This window comes from Ochotona princeps, chromosome 18 (genome assembly GCF_030435755.1).
Source record: "Ochotona princeps isolate mOchPri1 chromosome 18, mOchPri1.hap1, whole genome shotgun sequence".
NCBI lineage: Eukaryota > Metazoa > Chordata > Mammalia > Lagomorpha > Ochotonidae > Ochotona > Ochotona princeps.
Genome location: NC_080849.1, coordinates 16,847,561 through 16,873,591, shown reverse-complemented (window position 1 = coordinate 16,873,591; position 26,031 = coordinate 16,847,561). Strand labels below are relative to the sequence as shown.

Genomic DNA, 26,031 nt, shown 5'->3' with positions numbered 1-26,031 from the left:
ATCTGACAAAGTTTTATTTCTCACTGGAAGACTAAAATAAAGTCTCTGTTTACATAAAAAAACCCAAAGATAATATGAACTTAGTTATAAAACCAGTGCAAGTTATTCCATGGCCTGTTTTTCAGAACTGGCATCCAATAATCTTACAGATATGAAATATTCAGAAACCCCACGCAGCAGAACATGTTGAATATTGAAGAGTTTAGGAAACATTACACAGAGATACTTTACTCATAAAGAATTTCTAAGATGTGTATTTGAAAAGATGTTTTGAATCCAGCATGACAAAGATTAGTCAGGATTTTCATTGAACATTTAGTTCCACTGCAAGGGGAAGAAAAATGACAGTTCACTAGTACCGAATACCGGTATTAGTATTACTATTTAGAGGATTTAGGAATTCATATTTCTGATAGTGTAAAAAGTAAATTATAATAAAAATTAATATCATTTGCCAATTCTGTTAGCCGTAAAAACTGTGAAGAATGCCATTTGCATTTGCCCAGATGTTTGAATCCCACATTTCCATAAATCAGGCTGTATCATTTTGTATGGAATACATGCCAAGCACTCAGAAATTACATCACACCTTTGAGGTCACAGTGACTAAAGGCAAGGGCAAGATATTAGTCTTGGTATTCATGAACCCAATATTCATTTTTTCCCAGGAATGTGGGGTACAGTAAGACAGAGATGAGGACGTAGAGGTTGTCAGTGTTCAGGTACCGTGATCTTGCTGAGGAGGGGGGTTCTAAGGCAACTGTGAGATAATAAACTGGAAAAAGGTTATGAAGTGATGAGAACAGAGCAGTGACTAGACAGAATCTATGTTGGGCGTTAATGGCAGCGAGCAGAGAATGGAAGAGACCTCTGCAAAAGTTACCTTGTAAAAGAAATGGATGGTTGAATAATTGTGTATGAAAAGTGAGGGAGAAGGGAAAGTCCACCGTGAGTCTATTATTTTAATACCAGGTCTTTAGGAAGATGGTTATAAACAAACACTGAAGGTGAAGAAGTTACTCTGAATGCATAGGTGGGGAGTAAGTATGAAGAGGTAATGGGACATCCAAAGGTGAACTGTGTGTGTATTCAGTAAGGCTTTCTCATTTGTCCGTGAGCTTGATGAAGTTCACTGATGATGCTCTAGTGTTTTAGAAACTTCATCAGCTACTGTGAGCTCACATCTGATATGCCCAATGAATTTAAGAGTTGTATATCAATTTGAAAACTATGATGGTACAGTAAGACATCAATAGCGTGTATCTTTACACCAGAACTACAATGACTAGCATTAGTGCTAGAGAAATTATTCACTGAACTATTCTTTATTTCATGGTGGAAAGTGAATAATAGAGAAAAGAAATGTTGCAAAGAACAGCAGCATCAGATTTGAGAATTATATCATGAGGCCAAAAAATCCCTCCAAACTGCTTGGGGATGAAGGTGACAGAAAACAGAGTTGAAAAGAATTATTTATATTATTTTTCCTGTCATTAATCTTTCAAAACGTAAACCCAAGAGGAGAGAGCTGCCAACTACTAACACTCTGTCACTGATTATGTTTTATGTTTTGTTTTTTCCTCTCTCTCACAGGGGATGGTATAAGGTTGTCAGATGGCCCTTGGTATACCTCATAGGAATTTATGTGGAAAGAAGGTTAGAAGGAAAAGTGAGAGGAGGAGGAGGAGAACAGAGGTCCAGAAAGAGGAAACGTAGAAATTAGTTTTCCAAATAACCCTAGGTGTACAGTCACCTACTTGGAATGTTCTTGTATTTTTTCCAATACATCATAACTTTTTACTTCTGCAATGCTGTGATTTTTGTATTCACATTGGCTCACCACTTAAAACAAGTCCAGCGGGGAGCAAGATAGAAAAAAGAGCAGGAATCTATCGACTTACTCCAGTTCTTGCTTCCTCTCTCCAACTGTATCTGTACCATCTGCCTCCCTCCCTCCCTACTACCCTCAACACTGTCTAATCCAGCATTCTGTTTTTTCCAACATTGTGCATTTGTATATTTTTATTTTTATCTATGAAATTATATGAATATAGATTGTAGATGTGAGCTCCCTTTTAATAGCTCCACTTCCCATTCTCCTCCCTGCACTAACATGGGACCCCTGAAAGAGGCTTCTGGAGCCTGGCTTCATTTTGGCTCAGTGGTGGCCATTGTGGCCATTTGGTGAATGAACAAGCAGATGGAAGCTCACTCTCTCTGCCTCTCCTTCTCTCCTTCTCTTTTAAATCTGCCTTTCCAACAAAAATAAATATATAAAAAAGACAAGTTTATGGTGCAAAAAAAAAAAAGAAATCCCTGCATATTAGGAATTTTCAAGTACTTAAAGCAAAATGCATACCAAGAAAACAATAAGCACTTAATTAATTTTTATATCAAAATGAAGACAACGTATTTGGGAACAAGTACTATTTGGGAGGAAGAAAGACTGGGGCAGATTGGTTTTTCACCTTTGGGTTCACTTCTCAAATGCCTGCAATAATACAAACTTGGGATAAACTTAAGCCAGGAACTCCACCCAGATCTTTCTGGTAAAGGGATCCAAGTACACGGACCATTATCTGTTGCTTTCCCAGGTGCATTAGCAAGGAGTGTAACTGCAAGTGGAACAGCTGGGACTTGAACCTGCAATGGGAATGAGTACTAAACAATTTCTCATCCATTTTCCTTATTTCCTTCAGAACCCCAAATGTTCCTTGCATGTGATGAGCGTAAATTACTACCACATTTCCAAATTACCCCAGATAACTTCAGCACTGACTGGTAACTTAATAGTAAAGATATTTAAAAACAATGTCACAGCTGACATGGAAACAAGGGCTCATTTCACTTTATCACAGATGGTAAAAGTAGGAAATAGGAAAGTGTAGACAAGAATGTAAGCATTAATATTAAAAATAAAAAGCTATGTCACATGTTGGCTGTTGGTATGAACCACTTGCACATTTGCCCCACTCCTCCTGTACTCTAGTCCAAAATTTTCCACCCAAAAATCATTTTACCTGAAAGATACTCTTTAAGGGAGGTGTTAGCAGGGATCTGTACCTAGCCATCATACATAATGTAGCTAATGAGCAAATGAAATGTTTGATAACTGCACTGTGGAAATAAAGCTTAAGGTATTAAATTCCTGCTGAGGTTCCTCATTTACAACTAATGTATGCTCTGGCCCATCTCAGGACAGCAGCATCATGTGTATATTCCCCCTCTTCAAGTATCCTGCTGAGGAGATAGCATTAAAGCCAAAATGATGCACACCTAATTAGCCACATATCCATGTTAAATGCACATCACACCTCCAGAATTCCACCAGCTGGTCACCTTTAACAATCCCGAAGCCTGCAGTCCCAGGCAGGGCTAATTCTCCAGCAGTTTTAGAGAAGCATTTATTCATTTACATTTTTAATTAACTATGGATCATTTACACTCATACAAATTTAATCCTGCTTATTTTAGTTAAATTGTCCTCTGTAGGTTGGAAATAAAAAATAAAATACCTGAATATGATTTTTTGAGAAAAAATCATGAGAGAACATGATTTCTAGAAAACACTGACTTAAAACTCAATTACCATCATTTATGAATTATACATTGACTTGCTAGACTTCTGCTGGCATTCATTTTTTTCAGGAGATTAATTCATTCTTTCTAACTCTTAAAGATAAGAAGTCCAAATGTTAAGCTAAATACAGAAAGTCACATTTTCCATGCTTTTGTAATTGTTATAGCTAATGGCCCAATGATTAAATTGTTCACCTTTATGCACAGGCAGAAGCAGAGATCAAAAGAAATTCACCTATTAGGCTAAGGTCACCAAACTAAGTAAAGGGGTGTCTTCGAAGTCCTAGCTAGGACCCTCCCTCAGTGCTCCTAACATCCTGTATTTAGACGTCATTACATGTAGGCAACGCCCGCGCCGCGTACCCCGAGCCGAGCGGAGGGGCTAGGGTTACAGACAGACAACACATAAGACAACACAAGACAACACGCAGTGGGTCACTCTTGTACACAGAATGTCAACTTTATTTGGGGTCCACCTGCATCTTATAGTCTGCTTAGCCCCTCCCAGTAGTATCCCAATGTTCAAGCAACACCTAAGCCCCCCTGGGGCATCTTAACAAAAGGGAAGTAAGGAAGAGGGAACTTGCAGTCAAGCCAGGGGCTAAATGCATTAGGCCAAGATTTCCCACTGTGTTACCTCTTAAAAACAAGCTAAGCTGTGGAGTTAACCCTTGGGAGACCGGGGCCTACAATTACACAGAATACAGATGACATGCCAAGCAGAAACCGTAACACAGGATAACACCTGGTGGATTTCAGGGTTGAGGACTTCTATCTTCAAAGAGACTGGAGATTTCTCTCTACCAAGAGAAAGGAGATGTGTCCAACTCCTTACTGACCAGTGTTAGTCCCGGAACCACACACTGTCCTTGCTCAGATCTCCTTACTGCACTTTCCAACTGAATTACAAGACATACTTCACACCTGGGAGAGGTCACCGGCTGGCACTTGGGAGAGCAGCTTCAGGCCCCACCTGCAGCAGATGGAAGCATTCTCTCATCCCCTCTCCTCCATGCTCTCTCTCCTCTTTTCCTCTTTCAGTAGCCACCTCTCAAACAAATAGAAAAATCTTCCATTTTAAAAAAGGAGTTCCCGAATGAACTCATGTTTAATTAAATGAAATTAGAAGGCAGGAGACATGCAAAGGATTTTTTCCCTTTCATTTGGCTTTGATACATTGAAAAAAGTTGATAGGAGTTTTACTGAACATGTTCACATTCTTAGACCAATTACTAATCTAAATGGTATTGTTGAAAGCAAAGAAATAAATATGAAATGTTTCCTTTAGGCTAAAACCTACATTGTCCCAATGGGAAAAGTTTACAAAAGTTCTATCAAAAATTGGCATTACAAAGCAGGAGTTTGAGAGCCTAAAGTGATGTTGTTGGCATTTTGTCCCCTAATTGCTACAGATTCTACATTTTTAGGCACAGAGGAGTATTGTTACACTATTCTTGTGTGTCAGAATGCAACATGGCACAGCAGTGAACCATCATGCCTTAAAGTAGCTCACGGCGACAGAGAAGGAACATGCCAAGAGCGCATGAGGACAGGAATGCAGGAACAAAGAACTTGTGAGCAGGGTAGGAAAGGTCAGAAAATGTCTGAGGAAGTATTGCTAAGTTCAGTATGAAGGTACAAATGATGTCCCAGCAGTGGCAATCTGTCAGCCGATTGCAGACTGGAGCAAACTGCCAGGCCTCACTAATGAAGCCAAATGTTGTGCAACCTGGACAGAGGCCATGACATCGTAGTGGCTATTTGGGGTATAAAGAATGGTGTCTGTTCAATTTGGATGGATTGAAAATTTAGCCTTTGGGAAAGCAGCTGGTAATCTCAGGCATGAGAATCAAAAAGCTTTTCTTATAACCATACAGAAGACTAAGCGTACAGACGAAAAATGAAGAAAGGGACAATTACACTTGGACAGAAATAAATCCTTGAGTTAAAATACACACACTCACCCACACAGCTTAGTGAGCCTGTTGGGACCCAGACTTAGAACCCTTAAGGTTCAGTGCAAAAAACCTTGAATCTGCAAATACAGATGGTATAAGGACAGAGTTTGTGCCCATGCAAGAATAAGGCTTCTCTTTTAAGATGGGAGGTCTTCATAGGAATCTCCATTTTAAAACCACTTTTTTTCCTTTACTAAAGGACAATTTTGAGACTAGCTTGTGTTTAATTGGCTATTAATAAACCTCTCCTGAGACATGTCTCTCATAAGCTTTTCTTAACTCCTCTTTCAGGAAAATGAAGAAAACATTTAAGGCCATCTAGTACTCAAGTCAAATTCTGTTAATAATGAACTGTGGGCGACTATTCAAATGCTCTGCCTCTACTGGAATTGCATGGAAATTAATTCTACCTTAATCTTTACACCTTCAGGGACCTGAATGTTTTCTTCAATACAATAAAGCAAAGCATCACGAGATGAGTTTCAAAAGCCCTCGAGGTGCCAGTATCCTAAACATCTGTGATTCCAGGAACATTACTTGAGACAAGATTGTGATTTGAGGTTTAAATAGTGTGTTATCTTTGAGCCAAAACTACATCTTTGTTTTATTTTGTAAAGATCACAGAATCTTATACATTTTCCAACAACTGGTACATTATGAATGTACAGCTATTGCTGGGACATAAGACAAAATCAGCTCTTATAATCATCCTTGTAATGTGTTTAACTTCCATTTAGCTTCCCTTTTAGACAAACCTAGTGTTCTTATAATAGTATGAACATGGCAATTGTGAGTGTAATACACTCTGGATCTGCTCAAGTGTTTGGGATCCTTGAGGCAGGGGGACTCAAAAGAATGTATTTCTACATCAGTAATTATAGCACATGCCTAAGGATTCAGGTACACCAAGTGAGCAATTGCTCAAAAACATGTACTATAACAAATGTTAGGTAAAGCTATAAAATATCTAAAACAAGCCCTATTCCAGTATGTCTACTACAGCAAAGATCTGCACAAACTGTTCCCCTTACATCTATCTGGTAGGTTTAAATGGTAAACTTTCCAGAAGTTGCTAATTTGCTTATTTTTACAACATCTAAAAATTTAGCAATAGGTAAGATAGGTATGTAGATTAATAGGAAGAGAGACTAGGTCCAAATAAATATTGTAGATATGTATGAAAAGATAAATATAGAAAGTAGTGAAGTGGTCAAAAGCAGCTGTTGTGTTAGACACAGTGAAGGATCAGAGGCGGCTCCTGGGGCGCTGTAGCTTCTATCACCGTGAGGACACACTGATGTTTAACCACAGACCTTTGTAGGATAATACACACATGCAATTCAGGCAAAGTCACTCATTAATTCTAAAGATTCAGCACTACCTCTCTGTTCTGGATTGTTTAAAACTTTGTAAACCTTCTTGTAAGCTCTGTGCCTTGCCTTGGATCATGGTCCAAAGTTCAGTGTCAGTTGCGCCTGCTGGGGCAGCTGGAAGGCCATTGGACAGCACTGCTCTGTCAGGGTCTTACTGCCTGCCTCTGCATGTGGGTTGACAGCCAAGATGACATGGGGAACCCTGCATGCACAACTACAGGGAAGAGGTCAATGGGACGCATAGTGCTTTCTTCACATCCCATGAAGAAAAGCTGACGCTACAGTCTCCACCTGAATGAAGAATTACTTATCATTCAATTAGAGAATGCTGTCATGAATGTTAAGCAGATATAATAAACCTAAACTGATTGCATCATACCAAAAGCGTTAAATTTATATTACGATTTGGGGCTTTTTTTCCAGCCCAACAATCTACTTTATCACATTAATGATGGTAATTCAGATTATTTTGGTGGGTTTTTTTTCACAGCTATGTAAATGTTTTGCTGTTTTAGCATACTGTACGAACTGTAAGCTATGAAGTATATGTCAAATTATAAGTACGTATACATCATATATACGTACAGCTATTCAAATAAGTGTAAACAATTTAAGTCAATTGTAGCAGTTATTAAACCCAAACTAGATTTCATAGCTTTCTCCAAAAACCTGTGTCAGAGCGACCTTTTAATGACCACAGTTTCATTTACTCAGTATTTAGATAAGCCCTAGTGTGAACCTTTCCTTGCCTGCCCTGTTCTGTGTGTGTCAATTTGGCAGAGTCTCCACTTGATCATTGTCATGTATGAGCTGGGGACAACAGTGCTTCCCATGCTGGTTTCCATAACTAAATATGACAACACATCCCTCTGAACAAGTTGCTAGATACAGCTGCTTTAAGTATGTAATCCCATGGAGTGCCTGAAATTATCATTGGCATCTATTTTACAGATAATGAAACGGGCCAATGGAGGGTTAGTGGACCAAGACTTTCAGCAGCTAGGGTACAGTGGGTCTTGAGGATCTAAACACACTGGATTGATTCTCAAACTCCCTCTGTTGTTTTGCCTGAAACTAAATTAAAGCACTTGCCATGGGTCTAGACTTTGATAATATTTAGATTTCATTTTCTTGAAGAAATGATTCATGTTTCTCTTGTCTGTACCTCTTCTCATCTAGTTCCCCAAAATGTAAGATTATCCTCTAGTGATAAATTGCTACGATTGCAGACTTCCAAGTGCTGAGCTTTGATAGTGAAAAAGTATCAACGTGAAGGAACTGCATGTCAAACCAAGATAGAGAAAAGCTGTTTATAGTGGGATTTAACATCTGTATGACCAGCATCAGGCAGAATCCTGGCTTATTAGATTGTGCTTTTTCTTTCTCTAAAAACAAATGATCCCATCTCTCTGACTCTAAGATTTATTAACGAGAATTCTATTTTCCAAAGCGCCATCAAAGCAACCTCCTTCTTTCAAGGCTTTTGCAAATTATGGAAGCAAACTCAGCAAGAAGCACTTCTTTTCATGATTTACTCCACAAATGTTTCTATTTTGCTCTTGATTACAATGCTAAGAATGATAAACCCCCTTAGTTATGTCAGATACAGTGGTAGATCCAATAAGCCTCTTTTGAGAGGTTTATTTTAGATTATGGGGACGAAGTTTTAGTACCACCATAAGCCAAGGAAGATTTAGAAGGCAAAATTCAAACCCAAAAAGCCAATGCAGTCCTTGTTTATGGTAGATAGACATGGTATTTAGTATGAACTCAGTGGTTCCTAAAATGATTTTCATGAACATTAGGTCTTTTATGAACACAGCATTTTCTGATGAGGGCAAAATTGTATCATTTTCCCAAATACATTTGGTAATGAAATTCTGTCAGGTTATCCATGAAGGATTTTGCTTTACAATAACATCTAGTGTTCATCTGTAGACTAGAATAACCATCTCTGCTAACCCCACTAATCTTCTTTGGTTCTGTCATATAATCCAGGACTTATTTGGATGGTTTAGAACAGATGGATTTGGACCACAGCTGAGACTGGCACCAAATGAGCTTGCCTGACATTGTATTGTATGTGATGCATAATCCCAAACTCCCAGGCAACCCCAACAGCATAATTTGCAATCCACTTGAAGTTACAGATGAGTGGTGGAGTGTCAGCTGAAAAGACCTATTCACAATTTTTAACCCACTGAGTAGAAACCAAATAATCCCCTTAGTCATGCCAAAATTCATCTCTTTATGACGGAATGAGCAGAAACCTGGAAATCAATGCCAAGCTACCAAATGTGGTGAACCTCCTTAAAAGATTCTTCTGCAGAACACTATATCCATCACTCACATCACCTCATCTTTTCTATTTCAGGGCCTACTCTTCCCAAGACCCACGTGAAAACAGCCTCTCTTGGGTTGGCTGGAAAAGCAAGATCTCCTTTGCTTCCCGTGTCTGTGCCAACAGCCCCTGAGGTGTCTGAGGAAAGCCACAAGCCAACAGAGGATCCAGCCAGTGTAAGGAAAGCCTTGAGATCCACCCCCTGGAGGGAAGCATTCAGTGATCTGTACAATAGTTGGCAGGCAGGCAGTACTCTGCATTGGCCCAGCCACTGCTGCGGAGTGTTGTTTTTGTTTGCTTACTCTCAAATATGAAGAGACAATATTTCAGAGTGAAACCTTATCAGGGCTTTATTTAATTTCATTAGTGCTTAGAGGCAGTCTTTAGAAATATAGATAACCATGAATGTATCACTTCATATCCATAATTTAACATATATTTATGTATTTATATATTTCCTTCCATTTGGATGAAACATGTTGGCATCTCTGGATAGACAGAAAATATGGAGGGTAAAATGTTGTAGCACAGTGAGTTAAGATGCCATTTGTGATAACCTGTATCTCACATCAAGAGTGCCAGTTCATTCGAATCCTGGCTGTTCTGCTTCCAATGCAGTTTCTTGCTGTTGCGCCTAAGAAGGCAATGGAAGACAGCCCAAGTACCTGGGTCCCAGCTCCCTTGCAGGAAAACAGGACACATTGTCATGCTTCTTGCTTCAGCCAGGCCCAGCCTTGGCTACTGTGGCCATCTGTGAAGTGACTCAACAGATGGAAGATTTCTTCCATCTCCTTTTCTTTTCTTCCTCTACTACAACAAACAAGTCTTTTCTAAAACTTAGGGATGCCAGTATTGTGATGTTCTGTGTTAAGTGGCCGTGATAACAGCATCCCATTTGTGCACAGGTTCATGGCTCAGGTATCCCAAGTTCTAGTCCCACTTCTCACCCATTTCCCTGTGACAGCAGCAAAAGGTAGACCAAACATAAGCCCCTGAAACCATGCGGGTGACCCGGACGAAGCGCCTGACCCAATCCTGACTTTTGCAGCCGTCTGGAGAGTGATCCAGCAGGCGAAAAATGGCTCCATCTCTCCCTCTGTCTGTGTAACCCTACTTTTCAAATAAATAAAATCTTTTTACAAAAAAAAAAAAAGAGCAACTAGCAAAACTGAAGGGAAATAATTTGGAAATAATTTGAAACAAATCTGGAAAATAGACGTGTAGTATTATGGGAGGGAAGAGAAATGTATTTACAAAGAAAAAAATTTTAAAGTGATCAATTTATCAAAATCAATTTTTAAAAAGGAAAAAAATACACATTTTCAGAAGATTTATTTACTTGCTTATCTACCTATCTCCATCTGCTGCTTCACTCCCCAAATGATCAACAGGACTGAGTCTTGATGAAGACAAAGCCAGAGTTTAGAACTTCCTCTGGCTCTTCCAGATGCGCCACGGACATGGGCGGTCATCTTCTGCTTTCCCAGGAGCCTTGGGAGGAAACTGGATGAGAAATGGAACAACAGGGATTGGAGCCAGTTCTTGGATATGGGAGGCTGGTGTCATAACTTCACTGGCTGAAAGCTAATACCGACCCCTGAAATACGAAAGAAAAAGTCTTGATATGCTTTTCTACCCAAAAATACACTATAAAGGAAATCTTTAAAAGACATGGCCTGAAGGCAGGTACTTAAAAGCTTTAGTGTCCTTCTGACTAGATTCCGAGAGAGAACATTTTAACAATACCTAAGGATGAACTTTTCAGATTCCTTGAAAAATAAGGAAAGTTTTGTTCATACTGTTTTTCCTCTTCTAAGAGTAAAATTCTATTTTGTTATTGCATTCAAACTGCTTTCAACTGATGTTTATGAAATTACCATTTGGCTAAGAAACTTTCAGCTCCATTGGCGCTTGTGCAAATGGTGACTTATGCAAGCTTGTAAATAATATATCAATACAGGAAATTGTAACAATACTAAGGAGTGAGAAGTTCATATGTAATCTGTCCTTTTTGAGCAAAGCACCTACAGTTGTTAAAATAGAATACCATATTTTCTTTTAAAATCAGCCTGTTGAAAAAAATCACTTTACTTTAAGAAACATATTTTTTTAATGTCACTGTTTTCCATATTATAAGCAAGGAAACATTTAACTCCTTAGAAACCAAAGAAACTGAGTATATGTATAAATGTGGGAATGTTTAGCAAAAAGGTGTTTCTATGAGAATACTTTAAAACATTCATGGAAAATTGAATTCAAAGAAAATTTTATTTTGACACAAAAATGTTTTGAAACCTATGTACATGAGGTATCTTCAAAAAGTTCATGCAAAATATGTATTAAGATAAAATTATTCATGATTTCCAAAATACATTCATTTTTTAAATTCAGTTTTAATATACACTGATATATCCTCAGAGTTTAAGATAAGATCAATTTAAGATCGAGATAGTTCATGGGAACAGCACAGAGAACAGAAACAACTATTAGCCAAGAACTTACTTCAAGTTTTCCTCACATGAGGATGTTTCCAAAAAGCTCTCAAAAAACAGAATTGGTGTTTAAGCGCCAACATTTTTGAAATGTATGCAGGATTTCTTTCACAATATGAATTTTCCACAAACTTTATGAAGACACCCTCCCCTGCCCCATCCCATGTATATAGCAGCCCTTGAGCCACAGTGGCTACTGTTCAACTAGTAGCAAACTGGTAAGGTTGCATGGTTTATGGTCTGATCATCCATTGGCATACTGAGATTCCCATAGGAAGCTCATATATCACTACTGTGCATTTTAAGTTACTTCTTTAGTTACTGGAGTGGCTTTTGCCTATCCACCCCTGGTAAATTTGATTAATGCTGTCTCAAGAACCAGGGGATGTATTTGGCAGGATCAGAAAGTTTAGGACATGACTAGGGTACCAGTCAATAAATCCTTCTTGGCTTTTGTGGAGCTGGAATCACAACAGCTTGCTTTGGCACACTTGACCCAATGAATGTGCTAGTCAGCAGGAATCAAGAAGAGCTATCTGAAAAGTGAAAAACAAACTGTATATGGAGAGAAGGAAAGTAGCATTATTGAACACTCACTGCTGTACAGCAGTGATTGGTTGCATCCTCACTATTCAGTGTGGTTAGCTTGCTTTTCCCATTTGAAAACTGACTCAAAAAGAACAAATATCTTTTAAAAAAATTTTTAGTACACTTTATACTCACTTCCCCATTTATCTGATTATCAAAATATCTGGGATTTTTTTAAATAGAAACATCAAGGGCCTCTCCATTCAAAGTTAATTACAAATTTGTGAGCTAGTATCTGTGATACTTGGTATCCGCAATACCTAGTAATCCTACTACTTACAAGTAACAGAATAGTAGTGACCGGCAGTGACAAGTGTTACAGAGAACGTGTTTATTAAATTTCAAAGGTTCAAGCTCTTCTTTTATCTTCCATAAAAGTCATGTTACAGGCATGTCATTGCATCTATGCATAACACTAACTCTGGGTTTGGATGTGAATTTGTTTCCATTTACTGACAAAAGTGGTCATTTCTCGACTTTGGCCAAGGAAGAACCCACTAACCCCCACATTTGCTCCCCATCCTTTCCCTCCCACAAATACCTATCTCCTGTTATAAGGCAAACAGGCTGATAGGTGTGGATTCTGCTCATACTCTGATGGATAGTCAGTGTACTGAAAATGTACCATGTGCCAGACATGTGATAGGTCTTCAGTCTCAGAGTGTGCTCAAAATGGCCTAGGAAACACATACATATCATCATTTTCTAGCTATGGAAACCTGTCTATCAGAGCAGTTTACTAACTTGCCCATGACAGCAGAGCTAGATTTTTATTTAGTTTTTAATATGAAATTTTGTCCTTATCACACAGATAATATTGGTGGAACAATACACAGTCGTTCATCACTGTTTTATGATCAGCATTTAATGCTAAATACACTCTGGACAGAGCCCTAGCTGTTGGCCTCTGTGTCACACGCTTGAAACTACTGAGCGACTCAACTGGTAGTGTCTCCGTCGTCCTAAAATGAACATGATGATGCTTTGTACTAACTGTTTGCTCTCATTCTCCCTCCAGGTATATGAACAGGATGATTTGAGTGAACAAATGGCAAGTTTGGAAGGGCTAATGAAGCAACTGAATGCCATCACAGGCTCGGCCTTTTAACATGCATTGTCCAATGGATGAGGTGAACAGTCCAGGAATTTGGGAGCATCCCAGTCACCCATGAACAGCACACCTGTGTCCACAAACTCTAATCACTCTACAGTTCAATCATCTGGGTCACTCGGTGAAGGAAGATCCTGAAGCAGTCCAGAAGGAATACGCGTCCCTTGCTTTCTAGACATCAAGGATGATGAAGACTGAGATCCCTGAACACAAGCAAGAATGCATTTTCACTGCAATGTCAAGGCTGAAGCTGCTAGTATAGTCCTGGGTCTTTGCCACTGAAGTGACCTCACTGTCATAACCAGTCCCCATGTTTTCCTTCGTCAAGGCATGTCATTTTGTGTGTAGATCTACTTAAAATACAAGTGCATTATTGAACCCCTGCCAAGTCCTGGCAAACCAGTGCAAGCTCACTATATTTGGTTTTAACTTTAAATTACAAAGCACCCATAGCAATTCTCTCACATTATAGCACCAAAGGATTGGATGTTTTCCTGACAGCACAAAAGGTAAATAAGTAAACAAACGAAAGGCAAGGAATGCCTATATTTGTAACTCAGTCATTCATCTTGCAGAAACAGCATATATTAGTAACTTGCTGTAAAATTCACCCATTTTAGCAAGTATTTGTAAATCCACCCTTTGTTAATGTTTATGTCTGCAATACAGGAATATAAAAATCTGCAACTAGTGGCATTCTGCCAGCAGCAGCACATTTCCGGAAAGAGGATACAATATGCAATCTTCTTAGACACATGGTAATTATGTGCTTACGCTTGTAATAGGACACGTATCAATTTGGGTGGTTTTTCTGCCATACCACACTGTGATGACATCTCAAAGCCTCACCAAGGCATCCTCCCAGGAGGCTGGCCAGGAGGGTCCCCTGTTACTCAGCCCCATAATTCCTTTAACACCTTGACAATTAACTCTTGGATTAATGGGTTGTGTCCATAGAATACATAACCTCTTGTCCAATATCCTTCCCCATTTAGCCTCCCATCCCCGCCGCCCCGTGGAACTGCCAGACTCCTCCAGAACAGAACATGAGGAAAGGAAGGAAAGAGAAGCACCTTCTCTTGGGTTATACCAGTTCCACCAACAGTGTCCTAGACTGAGTATAACTGATTAGTGCTGACCAGACCCTATTGCCAAGGAAACCTATACCATGCATATGTCATGGTCAGGGAGCAGGGGTGGAGGGTAGCTGCCCCCATGAAACTCATGACCTGTCACAAATCCAACGGCTGCTTTTCAAAGCAGTTTCTTAAACTGTGGGTAAAAAATTTCAACTTCTATTGCTACATTTATCTATAGCTTGGAACTAGCCGAAATTAAGAACATTTTATGTGTACTCTTTTATTTTCTGAATTTTCAGCTGCATTTGGAGTTAATCCCAGTTTATGCAGCTGTATCACCAAAAGGAAGCTGGTTTGCATATTTATCAGTTAAGTGACTTGAAAGCCCAATGAGAGTTTCAGCTGAATTATTCCTTTCAGCTCTGCCTTTGATTTCAAGCTTGAGTAGGTCATAATTTTAAAGAGCATGGAAGGGATAGGATCTTTACAACCTAATAGCTCCTTTTATTAGGTGAGTAATTATATATGAATCCCTGAATGAAATATTTTGAGCAAAATGGCACTGTAACAGAAGTAATAATTCAGATTATTTTTTTACAGTTTTATGTCTGGAAGGAAATCTGATGTCAAAGAGAGGGCTTGTTCAAATGGTTCATTAGGAAGCCCGGTCCATTTGCAAAATTGTTCCTTCAACAAGAGTGCTTGTTCAGTGTACTGAGATTTTCTGGAAGTCCTTCTGAAGAACTGTGTGACATTATTCAATGGCTGGGACTACTCTTGCTTGACATATTGGCACATAGGTAGACAACTGCCCATTGACCAGAGTAAGGCATTTCCTAACATAATAGGGAACCCTTGAGAATTAACCCATTGTTTCAAAAAGGTAAGATGTTCCTTAGATCAGATGTGCCATCTTCAGCACCCAAAATAAATGCCCCCTTTCCCATACTCCTGAATGAATCGCATTCTCTGGAGATATTTGGCCAATAGCGTGGGTCAATGGTACTCACTTCAGAAGGGGATGCAAATCTGAAATGTTGGGGATTAAGGCACAACTTCAATCTACAGAATGCAGTTGGAAAAGGAAGAGAACTAGTGTACACACACACACACACACAGCTAAACCTTTTTGGGAAACTTGGTGACTTTACAAAGGGCAGTTTTTTAAAGCCTGCAAGAAGCATACATTCATTTTCAGTGTGAGTTCTGTTTTTGCTGCATGCTCTTGAAATTTTCTTCATTAAGCAAGTACTATGGCTTATTTTAGTAATTTGCAATTACTAAATGCAATTCTTAATGCCATTCCTAGAATATATTAGTGGAGTCTGCTTTAATATCTTCAAAGAAATTCTATTGCATGTATAGGGTGAGCTTGATACACAATGACTTCACCCACCCAGTGTAACATTTCCCTTAATCTCTGTTTTCTATCTTTTCAAATTGCCATAAATGCATATGGTCACTTTCCTGAGTTTTTGGCTAATCCTGTAATTTCTTAACCCCCTGGTTTCATGAAAATAAGAAACTTGTGAGAAACCCAATGTGTGAGCCGTTCCTGCTACAGTCTAGTTCATAGCATGCAAGGCTCCTTAAACTCATAAATCTTTCCAACTCCCATGGAGCAATGCTTGACAGACAACCAGCAGCATTGCTTCCAGGACTCATTCTTCCCAGAAAAAAGAAGAAATCAAATTTGGCAGGGCATGCTGTAGCCTCCAATGCACTATGCTAAGCTCTCAGGCAAGAGCCCCCTCTGGATAATGTTTGGTATATTTCTTTACATTTCATTTGACTAGAAAAGCTATTTTTGTTGCTCAAGAAATTTCTGCATTTGTTAAGCTCACAAAAAATGCACACTGCTCAAAATACATAAAGAATATTTGTATAAATTCTAGCCAAAAGTTCATATTTCTTGGCAACTCATATTCAGTAGGAAGCCAATCATAGTAGCTTATTTGTGCAGCAGACCTACAGGCTTCTAGCATATCAAAATAATAGTAAATAATAAAAATTTGCATTTCGGCATCACAAAATGAACATGCAAACAACTTGATAGATACAAATCATGCCTACAGTGTAAGAGGTGGTTTCATTAGGATCCTTTTCAGTGGTAGGATATAACATTAATGTCTGCAAAATAAGGATTGTTCTGAAATGAAGTGTATTTTCAGTCTCCTGCCTTGGTAGCTGTTAAAAAGGGAAAGATGTACAGTATTATTGTGAGACTCCACATAACATTCTGACACAGCACAGTTTGGCACTATTTGGTTTGTCCAACAGAAATTCGTTGAAGTACAGTTCTGCTTGGAAGCCATCAGAATCTGTTTTTGAAAACAGTTAGCAAATACTTATCCACCTCTGGGGCATTTCTATTACTTGGCTTAAATATGCATCTGAAGGTCATCTCCATCTCTCAGAGTGTACCAAACCTGAAAACTGCACTGCACTGCCAAGGAAAGACTGCCATTCAGATCAATTTACCATTTTAGATAAAATTGTACTGAGACTCATTGCAGTTGTGGAATGTCCTTTATTGCCAAAAAAAAAAAAAAAAAAAAAAAAAAAAAAACAAAAACAGAAAAAGTCCCTAGATTTAAATGTGCTTAAGGATAAACAATCATGTAACTGGTAAAATAGACACGGGGCTTTCCCTTTCTGACTCAGTTATGTTATTGTCATCAACCACAGCCCATTCTGAAGACTAGAGGTTAGCGTTCCAATATGGACAACCCCAAAACCCACAGGAAGGTAATTAACCTCAAGCCTCGATTGCGTCTTTAGAATCACATTGAAAGCAACATTTTGTTGATAATTTGCACTCCTCTAGTGATTTTCAGAAATCACTTTCATATTTCACAGAATGGCTTTTCACTTGAAGAGTGTTGTCAATGAAACTGGATGTTCTGGAAAACCTTAGCTGGTGGTTTTTCGTGACATCCCATTTCATTGACAAACACACCCAACCTTGTCACAATGACCTTGCTATCCACATACCCACTTCCCAAAAGTATTGGGTCTGAAAAGAAATGCTTTAGTATTTCCTGGTCAATGAGGTTGTGGAGGAGACCACAGACAGTGCTCCTAGCAGCCAAAGAGTATTACTTTGGACTTGAGTTGTCCTTTCCCATTATTGGGTAATGTTCACATGGCTGACTTCCAGCTGCACTCTCCGAAGGATTTTTTTTCCTCTTGCTCTCAGTAGAGAGCCTTTGTACATTGTCACCTAAAAATTTTGGTTGAGAGGAGAGCAACAGTCAAACTCCAGATGATGTCACACACATGAAAGCATGGGCCAGGGATCTCATTGTGTGCTGGGTGTGTATTTTCAGATACAAGATAGGAATGCTAGGGTGGAGAAGAAATGCTGTTTTTTTATTATTGTAGGGTAAACCTGACAATTCTGAACTTTGTGAATTGTCAGCTTGTTTGTGGGAAGGGTGGGTGGGTGTGGGGTGTACTTTTTATAAGTAATATTTAATTTATTATTTAGAGTGGCTTCTTTTTGGATAATTTATGATAAAAGAAAGGTCTGCTTGGGATCAGGATATGGCTGTTAAAGCTGCAGTGTTCCATATCTGAGAGGGAACCACTTGGCAGGTGAATTGTGCACTGCTGACTACAAGCATTTGTCCAATTCAGGCAAATCTTTCACTACAGTTCCATCATCGGTACTGTCTCCTTTTCTGGGGTGGTTCAAAGATGACAACACCGACTCCCACAATTTTGATAGCATTTAGCAGATCGATGCTATCCATTTTCTCAAAGGGCTTGGCAATTCAAGTTGTTAGTAATGCTAGTGATATGTTTGTTTGGTAGAAATGGGTGTGCTACAGCTTTAACTAGCCTTAGTGGAGAAAGAAAACTTTGTGTTGTTACAAAACACCATGAAAAGGTATTTTGAGCCTACAAAGAATTTCTTTAAATTGTCAGACTCTAGCATTGTTAACCAAATTAGACTAGTGAATTGCAATATTGAAGTGTAAATTTTGTTCTATGAGAAAGGAAACTTGCTTACAGTTTAAAACAATGACTGTTTCTACACATGATCTTGTATACAACTACACACGGAAAGGGGGTTTTATATCACTGTAGAACAGTCTCATATTCATTTTTTATAGAAATGTTATTCCAATGGTGCATTTTTTGTTTAATAAATAAAGTTTTGATACAAAGTCCTCTTTCTCTGTTATTTATTATAAAGGATTGAGTCTAACACACCCACCACCTGCCCAAACCAAGCCTGTCCTATATCTGTTCTCTTATTAGAATTTGTAGTGCAGGCTACAAATCTTGGATCTTCACACCATTTTCATTGGTATTTGCTGTATGTGTTCTGTCAGTTTTTAGCCACAATTAAGTTCTTTCCCGCAGCTAATTTCCTGCAGCCAAGTCTTCTTTTTTCAATAAATTTGCCGCAAGCCAAAATGCCAGATGGAGCAAGCGAGGTGCTTAGGAGGTCTTTCATTCCAGTAAGGTAGGAGGGGGAGTAGAGCAGGAGGGAGAGAGTAAGAAGGGAAATGTCTCCTGCCTCGGTGGCAGGATGAGGGACAGCCAGGGCAGGAGAAGGTGGCAAGATGGAGGACCAAGGAGAGTGAAGAGAAAGGGAAGGGGGCACACCACATATGGAGACTCATTTTATGCAACCCAGGTGAGTCTGGAAGGTGTAGGGGGAAGGGAAATTGGTTGGGAGGGGCTGTGGGCGGGCCCCAGGGGATTGATGTCTGAGATCTTAACAGGTGATTGGTTAGTGGACGGGGACTAAGGGAGGTGCCCGAAAGATTGGGTTGGGGTTCTCAGGTAAGACATCAGGTTACGTCTAATTGATGCACAACCAGAATGGCGTGAATTTTGCCAACTCTGGGAAAGGGGAAGCAGATACAAAATGGCTAAGGCCTTCAGGACCAATGTTTTTGGCACTTCTCACATGTCCAAGCCCTGCACACCCCTGCAATCCACATTCATGCGTTTTCAATAGGAGAGCTGCCTCAGGCTGCCAGAATTTCCATACATAAAAGATGTGGAAAACACTTATTCCCACCTTATCCACTGGAGGTAAATCTTCTAGCTCCTTTATCTCCGGTGGGGGGAATTCTGAGCTGTGACTGCTATTGGTCTCCATATAAGGACTGAGCCAAACTAATTCCATGGAAGGAAGAAAGTACCACACCAAAGACAGTATACTAGTCTAGGCAAAGCCTTCACTGAAGTTTCATCATCAATGCTATCTCCCTTTCCAGGGCGGGTCAAAGAAGACCATAACAACTCTAAAATAATTCTGATTGCATTCAGTAGATCAGATGGCAGTGCACCTTTGGTAGTACACCCCCATGAAAAGGGCATCAGTCAATGTACCTATACAAAGTACATCCATGGGGGCTGGCACAGTGACTCAACTGACTAATCCTGTCTGCGAGACCCAGCATCCTTTATTGGCATTGGTTCAGGTCCTGGCCCCTTCACTTTCTATCCAGTTCCCTGCTTGTGGTCTGGGAAAGTAGAAGAGGATGCTGCAAAGCCTTGAGACTCCGCACTCCTGGGGGAGACCTGAGGAGGCCCCTAACTAGGGATTGACTCAGCTATGGCTGTTGCTGCCTTTTGGGGAGTGAATCCATGGATGGAGGAACTTTCTGTCTCTCCTTCTCTCTATAACTTTGTCTTTCAAGGAAAAAATGTTATTTTTTAAAGTGCATCCATGACAGTGCATTCCCATGAAAACACATCCCCATGAGAGTGTACGGAGAGAATCCACCTCCATGAGAGTACACCTGTGAAAATACACCCATGATAGTAAACCTGTGAGTTTACGCCCATGAGAATACCCTGACTTGACTCAAGATTTTTGTGCCACATTTTCAAGGTGCATCTTGTAATTCATACATTCTCCCTGAAGGGCATCCTGATATTTATCTCCTTATTTGTTTTGGATGTATCAATTTTCTCTAAACATCCTTCAGGCTGGCCTTTGGCATTACGCCTGCTGCTTAAATGGAAACCTAAATACGTCTTCTACTCTTTCCAATTATGGGTTTAATTCTGCTATTGGATTTTTCAAATGAGAAAGGAAAAAGCTATGTCACAAAGACACTGGAAAAGAAAGCTCTCACTCACTCCTACGTTCCCTAAGTACAGCAGCCAGTGCGGTGACACAATGAGGCTAGGAGCCATGAACTCAATCCATTCCAAGTTGGTGGCAGGAAACCACCTATCTGAGGTCCCATTGCTGGCTTCCGGGGTCTGCATTAGGAAAGTACACTCAGCAGCCAGAGCCCCGAAACAGATCCAAATTCTCCCATGTGGAACACGGACGCCTCAACAGTGTCTACCACGAGCTTAAGTGACCACCTCAGCCAGTAGTTTTCTAGTTTGTGAAACAATTATCCTTAAGCCTACTTTGAATCATTAGCCTACTGTCTGTTAGTCTGAAGTAGCCACAATCTTTCATTGATTCTCCAGCAAGGGATCTCTACAAGTCATTTGGTGCCAGGGAAATTAGGATGTACTGTGTTTGCTATGCCTATAGATGACATTGTAATTGTGATGCCATTATAATTGTGGAATCCTGACTGCTTTTTTCAAAGATTTATTTATTTTTATTGGAAAGGCAGATATACAGAGAGGAGAGACAGAAAGGAAGATCTTCCATCCAATGATTCACTCCCCAAGTGGCTGCAATGGCCAGGGCTGAGCCTATCCGAAGCCAGGAGCCTCTTCCAGGTCTCCCACACGGGCACAGGGTCCCAAGGCTTTGGGCTGTCGACTGCTTTCCCAGGCCACAGGCAGGGAGCTGGATGGGAAGTAGGGCTTCCAGGATTAGAACCGGCACCTATATGGGATCCTGGGGCGTGCAAGGCGAGGACCTTAACCACTACGCCATCACGCCGGGCCCTCCTGACTGCTTTTGAAAGCACTGAAGTGTTTTTTGTCCCTCTGATTTACCTAAGCCAAAATTTAATCTAGTTTTGTCAATTTCTTATTTCATAGTGCTATATTCCCTTTTCTTTCATTTGTAACTAAGCTCTTTCACTCCCCTTAACATTAGAAAATCATTATTTGATACAGTAAATAGTAAGGCAATTATTCCTGAGATAATCCAAATGTTCTCATTAGCAGTTCAAAGGATTTCTCGAAACACGTAACAGAAGTAATTTTTCCAAGATTCCTTTCAGGGTCTAATTAGCATTCTTCTTTATAAATTAATGACAGTCCTTTAATTTCCTTGTCTTTGCTAATATCTATTCTGACTCTTTATGTAAGTTTGACAAAATACCCGTAAGGAGTACTATTTTTCACCTTCTTAATATTTCTTAAGGATTTAATTCTTGTGCTACTGTTTGAATCTGTGCTGGAACCCCTGGACTACTTTGCTTTATATTCAAGTAAAAGTGGTCATTGGGCTTCAACACGCCTAACAATAATGGAATTTCAGTTTTTGTGAATGTGACTCATTTGTCATGAATTATTCCTATTTCTTCCCCAAAAAGAACATTTCAAAAAACTGTAACATTTACTTTATAGGAATTTTGTGGGCTTAAATTTAAATTAGACAATGTATATAAAGCTCTTGGTACAATTTCTGGTTCTTGGCAAAAGCCTTAATGAATTCCACGTCTGTTCTTCCTGTTTCTGCACTCAATCTTTCCCTTGACATTTATGGAACTTTTCATACATTCAAAACTATGGATGGGATTTAGCAAAATTATGGATGAGGTCTACTTCATAATTTTTAACATGTATACAGATGAAAACTGCACATTTCCAAAGGATAGTGTTATTATAAAATATTCTTATTTTTGTTAGTACAGTGAACCAGCACTTATTCAATAAGAAACAAGCATATCTAATACAATAATATACTTCACATATACAGACACTTATTATACTTCATGGGGAAAAAAGGATGAACCTGCTGTGCAAAATGGCTGAGATACATGCGTAACTTTTCATAACATACTTTTCATGAGCTTTCTGAAGATCCTTTATACATGCATATGTATTATTTTCAGAAAAGCCTGACGTAAGAGAATAGGTCCCCAAAAGTAGAATGCACCAAGAGATTAAAGAAATAAAAATCTTCAGCTGTATAATCTACTGAGGGTAGTTTATGGACAGAAGGTTGGTCTTAGCAGACTTTACAACAGTGGCTCTATGCGTAAAAGGCATCTTTGAGTTAAGCTAAAAGCTCTTGGACTTTCTCAAGACACATCGACATTCCAGCATTAGATAGTTAAGATTTCAGCACGAGCCCAGCGGGTATGAACTGATTTTGTTTATCTCACAAGATTTGACACAACCACTAGAGTTACCTAAAATGTGACAATAGTTAGATTCTAATGGCTTCGATCATGTCAGGTTACATTCTGCTCCTCATAACTGGCTGGCTCTTACAGTTACATACACCTCCCTGCCCTTGGTGCTGTGACGCGAGAAGAGTTGTGGAGTTTGCAAGTAGAGTTAGCAACACAAACATAGATACACAACTAGACAAAAGATTATGAAACTGACAACAGCATGCAGAAAGAGCAACAAAACAGCATTAGACTACTGTTATGCATGTAGAAAGGAAATGTTTAATAGGAGCTATTAATGGTAAATCTACACTATCAGCAAGACAATATTTCTAGCATCACTCCTGTTGGGTAACATAGTAGCAGCATTGGGGGCTGGTATGGTAAAACCAGTCACGTATTATCCAACAAGCAGTGGGTGGTCCATTAGCACAAGAGCATGCCAGACCAACAGGTCAACTTTAGCACTCTCAATGTATCTCCCCTAGTCCAGTCAGTACATAAGCCATGGCCACATAACCACAGTCCAAGAGGACCAATGATGATCAGTTGAGAGGGGTGGAGGCCCAGCACATACCGGCAAAAAATACCCAGTCCTTCTAAAGACAGCAAATTACTTGGGGCTCCGTTTACTTGTTCCTGCTCCTGGTCTCAGTGTTGGTGGTGTTCAAGACACCAGTGTTGATGACCTATGTACTACCTTAGCACCTGGATAGGCTGCTTTGACATGAAGGGTGCTCAAACGTGGCAAGATCCATTCAGCTCATTAATGTGAGTTTGTCTCCCAAGGGCAGTATGTCTATGGGCCTTGGCACAGGTATTATTATTGTAATTACAGTAAAATTTTTCTCAAGATATTTGCAGCGTTTTCCGGCAAAACACTCATTCCATGGATAATTTAAAGGACCCTGATAGTGGTTGGAGGTTTTACCTCAACAGTCTACATATCAACCTATGCCTGCTGTTGGATCCCCAAAGCATCCTCTACTGCCGCACAAGAGAGCACATTCCGCTTCCATGGTTACTAGAGATGCAACTATGGACAACAGAGGATCCTACTTCCACTGGCTTCACAGCAAGCTTCTTAGATGTCAATCCAGAATGGTCATCAGCCACTTGTTTCCCTAATAGCTCACTATCCCACAATATTCTTTTTTTTATCCTTTTCGCTGACATTCCCTGCTCCTAGTTGTTCATCTTAATGATGAGAGGCCTCCAGGCCACACTTCACAGAGGCAGCAGTTATTTCTTCTTCCTCTGGATCCTCTTACATCAAAATACTGTTCCTCTGACCTAACTTATGAAAGGCGATTTCTTTCAGTCTACATTTTGGCCTACTTAAATGTCATTTGTACCTCCAGTGTTTCCTCCAGTAACATTTTTTCACACAGAGGTCAATCTGACCCAATTCATTAGTTAGTGGGATAAATGCATGAACTTAATTGCATTTTAACACACTGAGAAATAAGGTGCCAGATAATATCAAGGACTAAAAAGTTGATTAAAAATAATAGGGTAACGATATCTGACAATGTTGGGTTCTTTGGGCTTGTTTTTATCAGTGAATATGTGACAATAGCATCTTCAATCTGAGTTATTTTGCCAGTGTTCCCGAAAAACTTGGCTTACCCCCATTGTCAACGCAGTAAAGTAACAAACACTTCTAAAATATGGATTCAAAAATGTGCAACATGCTGTGTTAAGGACCTGTAGAAGAAACATCCTACCATTGGCTACACAAAACAGTCAAATGTATAAATTATTATTACAAATTTTTGTTGTAATTATAAGAAAACTGCAGCTCAAGTAGCAATGTGCTTTGCCACAAGTCACCCAGTTGGTAGGAACACAACTGGATCTTGAACCTTGTCTATCAGCTGAAATGTATGCATCTTTTCACCAAAGTAAAAAATAGGCAACTGTTCATATGAAAGAATTCATAAGAGTTCCTCAACTTTCAAAGTCAAAAAAATCAAGGGCCACGCGAAAAGCCTAGTGAACGTACTCTTTGCCTTGCACGTGCCGAAATCCCTCATGGGCACTGGTTCTAATCCCAGTGGTCCTGCTTCCCATCCACATCCCTGCTTGTGGCCTGAGAAAGCAGTCAAGGACAGCCCAAAGCCTTGGGACCCTGCACCCGTGTGGGACACCCAGAAAAGACTCCTGGCTCCTGGCTTCGGATAGGCTCAGCTCTGGCCATTGCAGCAACTAGGGGAGTCCATCAACAGACAAAAGATCTTCCTCTCTTCCTCTCTGTATATATGACTTTCCAACAAAAATACATAAATCTTTAAAAATTATAAAATCACATGGAACTCTAACATTTCAATCGCTAGACCTTGTTCTAGAAATACTAACTCAATTGGTCTGAAATGGTATCTAAGAATCTATAATTTTAACAAGTTCTGGTGGGCCCAGCGGAGTGGCCTAGTAGCTAAAGTCCTTGCCTTGAATACACCGGGATCCCATATGGGCGCTGGTTCTAACCTGGCAGCTCCACTTCCCATCCAGCTCCCTGCTGGTGGCCTGGGAAAGCAGTCGAGGACTGCTTTGGGATCCTGCACCCACATGGGAGACCTGGCGGAGGTTCCTGGTTCCTGGCTTCGGATCGGCACAGCACCAGCTGTTGAGCTCAATTGGGGCGTGAATCATCAGATGGAAAATCTTCCTCTCTATCTCTCCCCCCCATCTCTGTATATCTGACTTTGTAGTAAAAGTAAATAAATCTTAAAAAAAAAAGTTCTGGTGATTTTTTTTTCTCACATCATGTATCGGCAAGACTTTTTTTCTGTTGAGTCTAATAGGAAATCTTACTAAAAACCCTGATCAATTTTAGTCCAAGTCTGAATAGTGCATGCATAGGGTAACTAAAGGAAATTACAAATAGTTGACAGATAACACAAAGAACTCTTCCAGAATCGACATATGCTGGACTGACCGAAAAGTTGTGGATCGTGGGTTCCTGACCTAGGCACTACAACAGGTCATAATTTGCTCTCTCTTTAGCTTTGTCACACACTCCTCAGAAGCTCGGTGGTGCCAGTCTTTTTTGTCTTCAGTTCTTTGGGGTAAAAATTAGAGAGGTTGGGTGCTATGGAGTCAGCATCAGAAGGAAGCAGCAGTAGATGTTGTCTGGTAAAAGAGACATCTATTCACTGGACTTTTCTAGGGTAACCCTGAAATTTCAGTAGGACAGTTTATGGCAGTTGTTTCAAGAAACTGTTC

General features: G+C 39.8%; 1 protein-coding gene and 1 long non-coding RNA gene across 3 annotated transcripts in view; one reads left to right on the top strand and one right to left on the bottom strand.

The window, feature by feature from the left end:
- The window catches only part of DCC (DCC netrin 1 receptor), a 555,681-nt gene extending 541,240 nt beyond the window's left edge, over nt 1–14,441 (top strand). For both annotated transcript variants that reach the window (XM_058676959.1, XM_058676958.1), the window contains exons 27-28: nt 9,285–9,427; nt 13,350–14,441. In XM_058676959.1, the coding sequence (XP_058532942.1) occupies nt 9,285–9,427; nt 13,350–13,439 (233 nt within the window). In that variant the 3' untranslated portion in view covers nt 13,440–14,441. The remainder of the gene's footprint in view (nt 1–9,284; nt 9,428–13,349) is intronic.
- The window catches only part of LOC131482528 (uncharacterized), a 109,623-nt gene that overhangs the window by 6,188 nt on the left and 77,404 nt on the right, over nt 1–26,031 (bottom strand). The window lies entirely within an intron of this gene.